Source organism: Neovison vison, chromosome 13 (genome assembly GCF_020171115.1).
Source record: "Neovison vison isolate M4711 chromosome 13, ASM_NN_V1, whole genome shotgun sequence".
Lineage (NCBI taxonomy): Eukaryota > Metazoa > Chordata > Mammalia > Carnivora > Mustelidae > Neogale > Neogale vison.
This window is the reverse complement of record NC_058103.1, coordinates 46,204,388-46,217,204: the sequence shown is the minus strand read 5'-3', so window position 1 is coordinate 46,217,204 and position 12,817 is coordinate 46,204,388. Positions and strand designations below refer to the sequence as shown.

The following is a 12,817-nucleotide window of genomic DNA, read 5'->3' as shown; positions in this document are numbered from 1 at the left end:
AGTAGGCAGAGCAGCAGGCGGGAGATCATGACCTGAGTTGAAGGCAGAGGCTTAACCCACTGAGCCACCCAGGCGCTCCTGTGGTGGAATCTTTAACCCTAAAATTTCTCTTCAACACAGTCCTTAACATTTTTCATCACACACGAACATCCTCCACCCCCATAACATGCTGGACTTTTTAGAATAAAGATGAATATAAATAAATTAATGGGGTAAATAATATACCTGGCATGTTGGTAAAATATCCACTGTTGTTTGTGTAAAATTTAAAGTTTGGTTTCCCCTGGTAGTAATTAAATGGCCAGCTAAAACTGCTGATGGGCAATTTAAATGATTCTTAGGTTTTTTCATAATTATGCAACTTCACAATTATTCTCAGTTTTTGCAGTTCAAACAGTAAGATAAAAACTGAAAACAGCCTTTTTCTTTTCTTTCAACCTTAGTTTAATGTAAATTAGTAAGTTAAAAACACTTTCTTGTCCTTCATTTTCTCCATACTGTGGAAGAAAAAGAATTCAAATATCATCGTCATTACCATCGTGTGGACACAATCACTCTCAAAATTTGGTCCAGAAATTCCATCCATAAAGTAAGAGATATTAGAGTAGCCCGCATTGAAGAAACAGGTGGTGGAATGATTACACTCTGTTATACCCCAGACAAAAGTTTGGATTCTAGACTAGAGGGAGAATGTATTCATCAAAGAACTCACATGGCTGTATTTTTGATAATTCTTCCTTGGTCCATTTTCTGCCCAATGCCATGCACAACAAATACAATATGGGTTGTCTGTGATGGCTTGTCTTCTAATGTGGCTTCTTCTACATAACCTCTATGAAGTCTGGTCCCACTACTTGATGCTGTAGAAAAATTGTGATTCTAAGTTTACTATTTATTCCAGATATAGCATTTTGACAATATATTGAAAGAAATAATAAAGTAAAAGGAATATTAAGAAAAAATTTCACTGGATTGGAAAGGGATGAAATTTGTAAGAAGATGTATCTTGACTGGCTCAGATATAAAGTGCTTAATTGGACACGAAGCCAAAGCCAGAAACAACAGGAAAAAAGAAAAGGAAGGAGGGAATGATAGAACACAAAAAAATTTTTTTAAAAGTTCTCTATCAAAAAAATACCATGAAGCAAAGGTAAAAGGTGAATGACAAACTGGGAAAAATTTTGCAATATATGTGCAAAATTAGTTAATTACTAAGGTACAAAAGAGAGCTTACTAACCAAAAAGTGAAAAGACAACCATTCAAATAGCAAAATGGGCAAAAGGTACAAAGTAATTCACAAAACAAATACAAATGACTAGTAAACATAAAGAAGATATTCAAGCACATCTGTTACCAAAGAAGTCACAACAAAAGATGGAATAGCAAAAAAGATTAATATCAGACTTAACAAAAATTTCTGAAAAATGTATTAGTAATGCTCTTACATCTTTCTCAGATACCATTTCCTCTTTTCTTCCCTTTAGTCACACTTCTTAAAAAAGTTGTCTCATCTCACTGCCTCCATTTCTTCACCTACCTAGACTTCAACCCACACCAATCTGGCTTCTGCCCCCTCAATCTATCCAAATCACCAATGACTTCCATTTCACTAAATCCAACATAAAATTTTAGTTTTCACCTTCAATTGCCATGTTTTACTTTCACATCACTGCCTGAGGTTTGATTGCTGTTGTGTTTCTAGAAGTATAAAAGGTATTTATTTATTTAAAAGATTTTTATTTATTTATTTGACAGAGATCACAAGTAGGCAGAAAGGCAGGCAGAGAGAGAGAGGAGAAAGCAGGCTCCCCGCTGAGCAGAGAGCCTGATGCAGGGCTTGATCTCAGGACCCTGGAATCATGACCTGAGCCGAAGGCAGAGGCCTTAACGCACTGAGCCACCCAGGCGCCCCTAAAAGATATTTATTAATCTTGTCAGATCATTCTAAATATATTACCACTGATGAATACATGTGAACTCAATCGCCTTAATAAAAGTTTCACTTAACGGGGCAGTAACTGTCACTAAATTTAAGGCATTTTTAAAATATACTAAAAATAGAATATGAATAGTCTATTTTGAATGTAAGAGAAAGAGATTCTTTCAAAATTTTGACAAACTGTAGTAATATTTAACAATTACCTTTAGAAAATCCCAGTTTTTGGGTTACTGTCCTTGCAATTTTAGATGTTGTTGCATCACTATAAAGATACACTTCATCCATACTGTGCCAGTCCACGTGATTTCGACTCAACTTGAAACTATGAACAGCTGTTGCAAAAAGGAAAAATTAATGTTAAGGTTGCTCATTTGTGTGAAGAATTATAATACACAGATTTTTGAATCAGTATTTTAACTCTGTTTAATAAAAAACTATTTTGCTGAAAACACATATTGATGTGAAGCAAGTAATGGATAGGGACTTTATTTTATAAATGATAAACCATGCTATAGGGAATATCAACTTGTTTCAACGACACAGAATAACTGGCTTAACCACCGTAATTTTAACGTGTAACACGTAGTCAATATGTTGTGATTATTAGAGAACTGCTTTCCCACGTGATATGCTCATTTCTTAGGTCTAAGGGATAATATATACCTTCATGAAAGTCCTCAATATCTTTGACACAGAAACTCAAGTTTCCTTTCTTCTACAGATTTTATTTTTGGATCTGTGAAAATTTCACTCAGTGCAAGACAAAACAAGACTAGAGGAGAACAATTATCTTTAACTGGGATGAGAACAACCTAATTTATTAGTATATAGGGTAGTTTTGAAATGGATATAAAAACCAATTATCACTGGGTACTGCTTACCATAACAGAAATCCAAAGCTGAAACATGTTTTAATAAGATTATCAAAAAAATATTGAAGAAATATTTTCTACTATGATGTTCAAATCAGTATGGTTATTGCATTTCTATAACTAAGGTACACCTGGTGAAAATAAGCTCTAAGGAAAAAAATAAACAAACCTTTGTGCTCAAGGAATAAGTTCTCTGTGGCAGCTACAATGTCTTGTACCACATTTTGTACCACTGGCACCAGCGTCCTAGCACAGTGCCTGACATGTGTCACAAATTCAGTAATGTTTGTGGAAGCAGTGGATTAAGAACTGTCATAACATATTCATGCATTCGTAACTTGATAATTATATTCAGAAGGCTTTAAACTTTCCTCTCTATATCTCTGGTATAGAGGTGAGAAAAATCCACATACCCATCTTCAGAAAACTAAGCACCTTAAAATTGCTATCCCTGATTTATTTAAAAACAAAAAACAAAAAAACCTTTTTAAGCAACCCAAAGGTACAAAGAGATTCAGTGACTTCCCACAAAGCTGATTACCAGCAGAGTCTAACTACTCTGATTTGAAGATGAGTTGAAAATAACCTGAAGTTTAAATATGAAAGGTTATATAGCTGTGATCAAGATCTAAGATCGTAAGTCATTTTTATGAAAAACTATTCCCTACTAAAAACACATAGAAAAGTAAATCATTTCAGGGAAATTATTCTTAGTTATGTGATAAATGTAATTTCAAAAATTTATGAAAAACCAATTTATATTTCACTTATCTGTCAGGATGCATTTTACTAACATTGAATACAGACCTAGATGTGATTAATGTAACAAACATTAATAATGTTCAATCCAAAAAAAACCCCCAAAAACCCCGTAACAATGTACAAACTCAGCTTTTCTTATAAAAGAGCTTTTTGTAAATTAGAAAAATCTTTTGCAAGAGTTTAATAATTATTTACTTTTCTATGTCTGATCCAAACCACTATTTTATTAAAGCATTTTTATCTAAAGTTTCTAAGCTACATCTTTGTTAAAATAGTTTTGAGTCACATATGCTTAAAACATTGAAACTATAGGACCAAGATATTGAGAATAGTGTTGAAGCCAACAAAATTTTGTTCCTTCTCAAATCATCCACAAACCGCCTTAAAGTAAAACCTCTTAGTATTGGGTGAACATCCCTTTACTGGACTACACACATTATTTACAAATGTTTATGTTGCTTATAATTAGGTAACTCTAAGCAAAATAGCACAATGGACACATTTCTAAAAAACTAAAAACTTCTATGCTTTAAATGCTGAATACTATAAGCCAGGGAGAAATAACTACATGGAGAAATAAAACTACAATTACTGTACCTTGAGAACGCTTTCGTTTAAGACCTGCCGCATCTGTACTCTCCTTATATCCTCTCCATTTGAACAGAGAAGGGAGGGAGAAGGGAGGGAGGTGGTAGACAACTAAGAAAGCAAAAACACTGAGCTTCAAAGTAAATTTTAAATGAGGTTTGCCATTTTGCCTTTTTGTTTTATTAACTTTAAAAGATGAGTTGTATTTGACAAACATTATTCTAAGTGCTTTATTTATATAACTTCTAATTAAAAACAAGTAAAGCAAAACATTAGGTTAATAATGTTTATCAAATAGATGCTCTACTTTTATTGAAAGAAAAAAAGGCAAATGATACCTAAAATTTATCAGTTAAAGACAACTATGTGATCACCATATTTAATGCCTTTACACAGATAGAATAAAAAATAGGTCTGGTATTTTTGTATGCATAAGGGATATATAAACCCATCTTCACAATACTAAGGTTATTTACTTTCACCAAATTAGCTGACAGTTGGTGTCCAAATTAAGAAGGCAATAAGTAACATTTTAGACATTTAATGCAGTTTTCCTGAGAAAATATCACAATATACATTCCACTAGATGCCTTCTATTACTGAAGTATATAATGGAAACTTCCCACAGAAACAAAATACTCTTTTCACAACTCTGTTCAATCTGTGAAAAGAATTTTAAAATGAAACTTTTGCCAAAATAAATAAAATTGGAAGCTTTTTAACTGGTTAGTGATAAAATAATGAACGTTAGTAATAAATGATGAAAAAAGTCACTAGTAAAAATGCATGCTGTGACATCTTTAAACATGAAACAGACAACATAAAGCCAGACATAAACTTGATTTTTGGCAAATCAGCAGACAACCTTGAAGTCAACACTTTCCCTGTTGAACATTGCTAGTTACATATCAGTAAATTTCTTTACATTTTAAATAAGCATTTTTAAAAAATCCACTTGAAATTGAACCTTATAAAAGTTTTTTTTTTCTTTTCCTCTTCTTCTTCTTCTTTTTGGTTTTTAAATAAAGCAGTTTCTTAACAGTTCAGGAAATGAACCACAGAACCTTTATGACTTAGTTCAGATTTATGTTCTAAAACATTTGCTTTTTCATCCTCAGTCCCTTCTACAATAATGTGATATTCAAAGGTTAAGTACTGCTCAAATATGGATATATTTAATTCCTGTTGAGCAGTATTAAATACATTTAAAAAATCTGTTGTATGTATAGATGAAGCATATTCAAAGATTTGTGCAATAAAGGTAACTGAGAAATGTTCACAAGGCACTTAATAATTACAACTATCTGTAATTAGATAGCGACTAACTAGAATTTAAAAGCTGGGCGGTAACATTAAGATTATAAAAACATTTCATTGTTACAGAGAGGTAGAAAATGACAACTGAAGCAATTTTCTTCACTGAAAAAGTTTCTTCTCAAAGGTGCCTTCTGGTTAGTTACTGAGGAGTAGAGGTACCACTTGCAGGAAACATTTTTAAACAAAAAAATTCATTAGGAAAAAGCTAAATATCAAAGTAGATCAAATTGGCATAAATTTGAGACTTTACTATTCAAAGAAACAAAATCTAGGTTTTATATATCCACTAGTAAAACTAACATGAACCAAATCTGTATCAAAAGAAAACTAAAATAATAAAAAAAAAGACATTAGTAAAAATGTATGCTGTGACATTTGGTAAGCATGGAACAGCCAACATAAAGCCAGACATAGACTTGATATTTGGCAAATCAGCAGATAACCCTGAAATCAACATTTTCCCTATTAAATATTGCTGGTTATAAACCAATATAAAATATCTTTACATTTTAAATAAGCAATTATTTATAAATCCACTTGAAATACATATGGACCTTTGACTATACTTCAAAATTATACAAACACTTTCAGAAAGCTACTCAAGATATAAAAAAGAAAGACTTTTCTTTCAAAAGGAACTGTATGATTTAGGGATTAAAAAAGACAAATACCCCAACTTACTAAAAATAGGAAAGCATATTTGTTTATTTTTTTTTAAGATTTTATTTATTTATTTATTTGACGGAGAGATAGAGAGCACAAATAGGCAGAGTGGCAGGCAGAGAGAGAGAGGGAGAAGCAGGCTCCCCACTGAGCGACTTAATTCCAGGACCTTGGGATCATGACCTGAGCTGAAGGCAGGTGCTTAACTGAATAGGCAAGGTTCTTTATACCTTCCTCTCAAATCAAATTCTTATTTTCACTTGAAAGTCACTTGCTCTATTTGTCACAATATCTCACAGCATAGTTAGAAAGCTTAATTTTTTTCAACCCAAAGGACAGAATTAGAGGTACTACCGTGAGCACAAGAGAGACAAAAAGTATTTACTATCAATCCAACAGGGATCCCCATTAAATGAAACTCACGTGCTAAAAAGCATTAATGAATGTTTTCCCCTAAAATGTGAATTTTAGTCAGGAATTTTTATGTTAGCAAACATATGCATAAACTCAAAATGTTAACTTATTAAATGCTAACATTTAATTAAAATGTTATTTTATATACCAAAGCCTTACATAGCAATGGAGATTTAAAGCATTAAAACATTTCTAATAAATTTCCATAGTAATTCTTCTCCTCTTAAAGGGATTTTCTTCATTATATAATTCTGAAAGCAAAAGAGTATCAAAAAAGGGGGTTGCTGATGACATACTAATTCCCAGAATAGAACAACTCAATGACTTTTTCCTTTCTAAAAGCTGGTAACCTGGATAATCTCAACTTTAGGGAAAACAGTTTTGACATCTCAAACATGACAACTGTAATGAGAAAACCCCCAGCAACCTTCTTGGAGCTCAGAGAAATTAAGTTAGGTAAATTTATAAAAAGTAATAACTAAAAAGCTAGAAGAGGAGAATCCTCTTAAGTCACCAAAGAGGGAGGAAAAGAAAAGCTGGTTAGAAAGGATTAGCTCCCCTACTCCTCTTGCCTTTTTGACTTTTGCAGTTCTGTATTCAGAATTTGGGATATCCTTACCCAGCAAAAGTGACAGGAATACAGACTTTACATGCCAAATTGTTAAATGTTTTAAGTCCTTCAAGATATGCCAACACCTGTGATGTCACAGTATCCTAAAATATCTTGAACAGTAACCTTTCTATGACTTTATATTGATAGTGTGACTCTCAGATAGCATATAGTTAGATTTCACATTCTTAATCTGTTAATCTCTGCCTTTTAATTGGAGCATTAGTACTTACATTTACTGTAATTATTAACATGGGTGAATTTAGGCCTACCATTTCACATTTATTTTCTCTCTGTTCCATTTGAATTTGGTTTCTTGCTTCTCCTTCCTGATTTCTTTTGGGTTAATTAAATATTTTTCACTATTTTATTTTAATGCCCCAACTGGACTTTTTTTCTTTCATAACCTTGACATTTAAAAAAAAATCATCTTTATTGAGGTACAATTGACAATAGTGTAAGATATTTAATGTGTACATCATAGTAAATTGGTATACATTTTGAAAGTGTTCCTCTTATCTAGTTAATTAGACCCCTCAACAATTTGAAGAGCTCTGATCAGTTATTTTGTAGAATGTCCCTCAATTTAAGTTTATCTGATGTTTTCTCATGACTGGATTGATGTTATACATTTTTTGGGTGGGGTGAAGTACAGGACTAACCCATTTAAAAACTTTAATCTTTTTAAAACTGATTATTGCTTGGATCAATAAAGTGAGTCAAACACTACTCTGGTACTATATTCAGGTATTTTCAAAATTACTTATTTGAAGTGCTGATTTTATTTGTAGAATTCACCTCCAGTGAAACTCTAGACTTCCATTTGTTAGGCTGGGGTGGGGTGGGAAGAGAATAAATTTTTATTGCAACTCTATGAGAAAATAAAATTTAAAGTATCTAAATCACAAAAAGTCATGACATTTTTATGGGTTATCTTTATGTATGCTAAAAAAAGTTATGCTAAACTTTCAATCTATTCACTGCTCATTTTGAGATTAGTAGGAAAATTAACAAAGAGAAAATATTTTAAAAAGCCAATTTATTTGTGGCATTAGCTACCCTAACCAAAACACAGATAAGATCAGAAAGAAAAGGAATTATTTTAATGTCCTTCAAGGCAAGAACTCTGTTTAGTTTCTTAGAAATTCCAGAGGGAAAATAATTCCACAGAGCACTTAAGAGTTCCTGGATACACTATTTTAAAATGTTTTAAATTATTAAGTGGGATTTTTCCAGAAAGCCTTATTTTAAAAACTTCATGGCACTGTGATCTCCAACTCTCTGTATTCCAATTCTGTTGGCAGAATATCTAATTCTGTATTCACTGTTTACTGTGTTATATTATACTTAATTCTTTGTAACTACTCTCATCTTTGGGTTTGTCTTTCCCAAAACTTCATGATGTTCAAAACCCTGTATCTTTCACAAAAGTGCCTAGCACAGTACTATCTGCACATGGAAACATTGAAAACCTCCTAAAAATATGAAGAGTCAAGGCTTTCTCACATGTGCATGAGAAAATTTAGGTGGAAAAGATATTTTTACCCTAATGAATTAATGAGATATGAAATTTTAGAAGCTTGGAAGTAAGAAGCAAAATAAAAGATTATGTTTTTATCTTTGTAAATATGGTAAATTTGATTTTTTTTTAACAATGGTGGCTTTTTAGACAGCAAATATTCTTAAGACCAGTGATAATTTTCAAGTACACTACAAAATTTCCCATAATCTTCAAAGTCAAATATCACATCTTAACACAGAAATGTATGTTTTACATAAAGCTGAATAAAAACTAAAATGGCTGTGAATTTATGACAACAGTATATATACCACATTGAACTTAAAATCGTTGTTAATAACAAAATATGCTGAAGCTTTACTTATATGCCACAGTGTATTTTAAAAAACCAATTTTTCTTCTAATGAACCTTAAAGAACCATCATTTTGAAAGATGACAAGGCAAAAATGTTCTAACAGTTTAAAAATTTTGTTGCTACTAATGAGAATTTTACCAAAGTATATCCTTAAAGCTAGCAAAAAATATTACTATAATATCCTAAATTGATACTCTAGAATCAACACAGACACTCTAGGCATACTAAAAGTCTACTCACACAAAGATACCATGTTCTTTATTAGACTTCTTTAAATGACTGGTACATTAAAATTAGGGTACTGTGAAGAAAATGGAAATAACCTGCTATCCTTAACATTTTGACAAGCAGTAGAAGTAAAAAAGACACACCAGATTCTAATTTTCATTGAAATAAAAATAAGATTCCAAATAGATGGATCTAGAGATGAAACAGCTGGTGACTAACTTCTACTGAATAAATTAGTAAGAGGAAAAAGAATGTTTTGAATACAGTACAAGAAAGGGAAATAATCTACTTAGATTCTTATTTTTTATACTCATCCTTTTTCTCCTCCAAGCTCTTGGGATTTTTTCCCCCTACTAATAGTAATGAATTCAGGTGGCTAAACTGGGTTTGTTAAGGTGAACTCCCATTTCTGAGGGAGGACTGAAGGAGAATTAATAGAAAGAAATCTAGAATTCAGCCTTCTCCAGTAGCAATCTTATTTTGGTAGTGATCATGAGCCACAAATTTCCTCAGTTATGTAGACTTTTAATCAACTAGACACAGAAGATATATTAATTTGGTGTGAACTAAGCTATATAGTTTCCTTGCTTGTGATGTGTGTGTGTGTGTGTGTGTGTGTGTGTGTGTGTGTTCAGAGAGAAAAAATAAGAGAAAGAAGACCTTAGGATGTTTGATACTAACAATAAGAAAAAAAGTTAGCCAATTTAAAGCTTACTGTTTTGCCATTATGTCATGTGAACAATTACTTTTTTTTTTTTTTTTAAGATTTTATTTTATTTATTTGAGAGAGAGAGACAGTGAGAGAGAGAATGAGCGAGGAGAAGGTCAGAGAGCGAAGCAGACTCCCCATGGAGCTGGGAGCCTGATGTGGGACTCGATCCCGGGACTCCAGGATCACGCCCTGAGCCGGAGGCAGTCGTTTAACCAACTGCGCCACCCAGGCGTCCCGAACAATTACTTTTTTTAAAATTAACATATAATGTATTATTTGCCCCAGGGGTACAGGATTGTGACTCATCAGGCTTACACATTTCACAGCACTAACCATAGCATATACTCTCCCCAGCCAACTATCCTTCCCCTACCCCACCTGCCAGGAACCCTCAGTTTATTTAGTGAGATTAAGTCTCTGATGGTTTGTCTCCCTCCAGATCCCATCTTTTTTTCTTCTTTCTTTTTTTTTTTTTTTACTTCTAACCACTTAATTTTTTCAAGCTGCATTCTGTGAATTACTTGATCAACATTGAGTTTTTCTGCTTTCAAGATGTTTTATGAGAAAGGGGAAAAAAAACCACTTAACTCATATTTTAATTCGCTAGTTTCAACAGGGCTTGCCAAGAAACCTCCCAAATAAAGGCAAGTATAGACGAAGAAATACTTATTAGAAAAAAATATTTAGAGAAATCTACAAATTCTAATCTACCTATATTATACTCACCAGAATAGCTGATCCCACTGCCTGCAGTAAATGGAACAATAGAAGTATTTTTAACTTTACCACACATTTTGAATTTTACTCAAGATCAGACACATAATGAAACATGGCCATCTTGGCTATGATATAAATATTTTAAGGTATTGCAAACAAATGTAAATGCTGAGTAAGGGAATATATAGAGGAGACTGCTTCAAAGTAAAAGTTGATGTGGTTATCAATATGGAAACAACCTAAAGGTACTCATTCAAAGGAAATTAAGGTCTTTTGTTTTTTTTTTTTAAACTTCAGGAAAAGAACTGACATTAAAATATTAATAAAACTGCCCTTTTGATATAATGACAGATTTTTTTGTAGATTCAATTTTTATTGGTAATTACAAACTACTGAAAAGGACTAATTCACAGAACCTTTAACAATTTGTACAATAGTAAGTCATGTTAGTGTCATGCCAATGAACACATATATTAAGTAAAATAAAAACAATTTGAAATTCATAGCAGTATTAAATTCTAAAATAATCAAATGTTTAAATCTGGAACTTTATAAATTTTAACACTCATGAATTACCATGCAAAATTAAGAACTACTCTAAACTTTATCAAGAACTTACTTGGTTTACAACATATTAATTGTATTAATTGGTCTTACCATCTTTTCCATCTATGGATTTTGACACTTCAATATCAAAATTTTCCTGCATCTGCTGACCTCTAAAACAGCTGAGATGTTCTTGCTCAATTAAATTACTTTCTTTTTCTTCTAGAGGCTGCCAAGTACCATCAATAAACCACTGTCCACGCATTACTGGTATTTTATCTGCCTCTGAAAAGAGAAAACACAGAATTATACATTTTAGGATCCAAGGGTCCCAGAGAGAGACATAGTAACTATAATTTTTATATTTTGTTACTACTGTGACAAAAACTTCCATGGCTCAGCAGGCTCACTTAGTTTTAAATTTTAGATTTTAAGGCACAGTTCATATTTTTTTACAGTATATCATTTTATTTATAATGGATATTATACAAAAATTATTTTGGCATTAGAAAGGTAGATGAGCTGTTATCCTTATAACTGAGGCCCCGAGTAACCCAAATTAGTAGATGATGGGGTTAAGACAAGTGCATGCAAGATGCTGGTAATAGTTCCAATGTTTAAGAAAATACTGATATACGTTCCCAGAAGTATTTCAGAACTAGAGTGTGTGGTAGTAGTGTGTTCTACTTTTTAGAGTTGCCTTGAAGGTTATAGATTCCCAGTTAGAATATAGGAATAGCTGATATATTTAATTATAGTAAATTCCTTACCCATTTTAGAAAAAAATTGAGTAGAAAGTTTTCTTAAATAACTGTAAACATTCCTTTGATTAAATACTGTTCCTAGGAGCACCTGGATGGCTCAGCCCTTAAGTGTCTGCCTTTAGCTCAGGTCATGATCCCAGAGTCCTGGGATTGAGCCCCACATCAGGCTCTCTGCTCTGCGGGAAGACTGCTTCTCCCTTTCCCACTCCCCCTGCTTATGTTCCCTCTCTTGCTAGGTCTCTGTCAAATAAATAAGTAAAATCTTTAAAACAATAAATTAATTAAAAAATAAAGATTTAAATGCTGTTTCTATAAACCTAATACTTTCCTTCCTTCCAAACCTCCCCCCCCTTCCCTTTCTTCCTTTCCTTCCATGCCCAGTGTGGAGGCCAATGCAGGACTTGAACTCAGGTCTCAGATCTGAGATCTGAGATCAAGAGTTGGACACTTAACCAACTAAGCCACCAAGGCACCCCTATTTATTTATTTTTAAAAAATAAACCACAACTGTTAGTTATGTTATTTTGAATCCTTTAAGATTTGTAAAAAATAAAGTAAAAATAAAATGGAAATAACAAACCTAAAAATAAAAAGCAAAATAAAACAAATGAACTTAATTATGTAGAGATTTGGTGGTTTAATCATATACAGAAAAATTATTTCAACTGGGTTTAAAACAGTGATTTTTACATATATGTATTAGGATATATCCTGTGAACAAAAAGAACTACAGATACATCTTAAGCCTAAATTTTGTTTCCTTGAGTTGTTCAAAATGTTATTCTAGCTTTCCTTGCTATATTATTCTT

The 12,817-nt window shown here is 32.3% G+C and overlaps 1 protein-coding gene across 8 annotated transcripts in view; it reads right to left on the bottom strand.

The window, feature by feature from the left end:
* Nucleotides 1–12,817, bottom strand: part of DDHD1 (DDHD domain containing 1) — an 83,640-nt gene that overhangs the window by 40,406 nt on the left and 30,417 nt on the right. For 3 of the 8 annotated variants that reach the window (XR_006381693.1, XM_044231097.1, XM_044231095.1), the window contains exons 2-6: nt 11,356–11,529; nt 10,708–10,728; nt 4,172–4,273; nt 2,144–2,272; nt 713–860 (exon numbers count right to left, since the gene is read on the bottom strand). Coding sequence is in view for 7 of the 8 variants with exons in the window: in XM_044231097.1 (XP_044087032.1) it covers nt 713–860; nt 2,144–2,272; nt 4,172–4,273; nt 10,708–10,728; nt 11,356–11,529 (574 nt within the window). In the remaining variant the exon portion in view is untranslated. The remainder of the gene's footprint in view (nt 1–712; nt 861–2,143; nt 2,273–4,171; nt 4,274–10,707; nt 10,729–11,355; nt 11,530–12,817) is intronic. The other 5 variants (XM_044231100.1, XM_044231098.1, XM_044231099.1 and 2 more) reach the window with 3 other exon arrangements.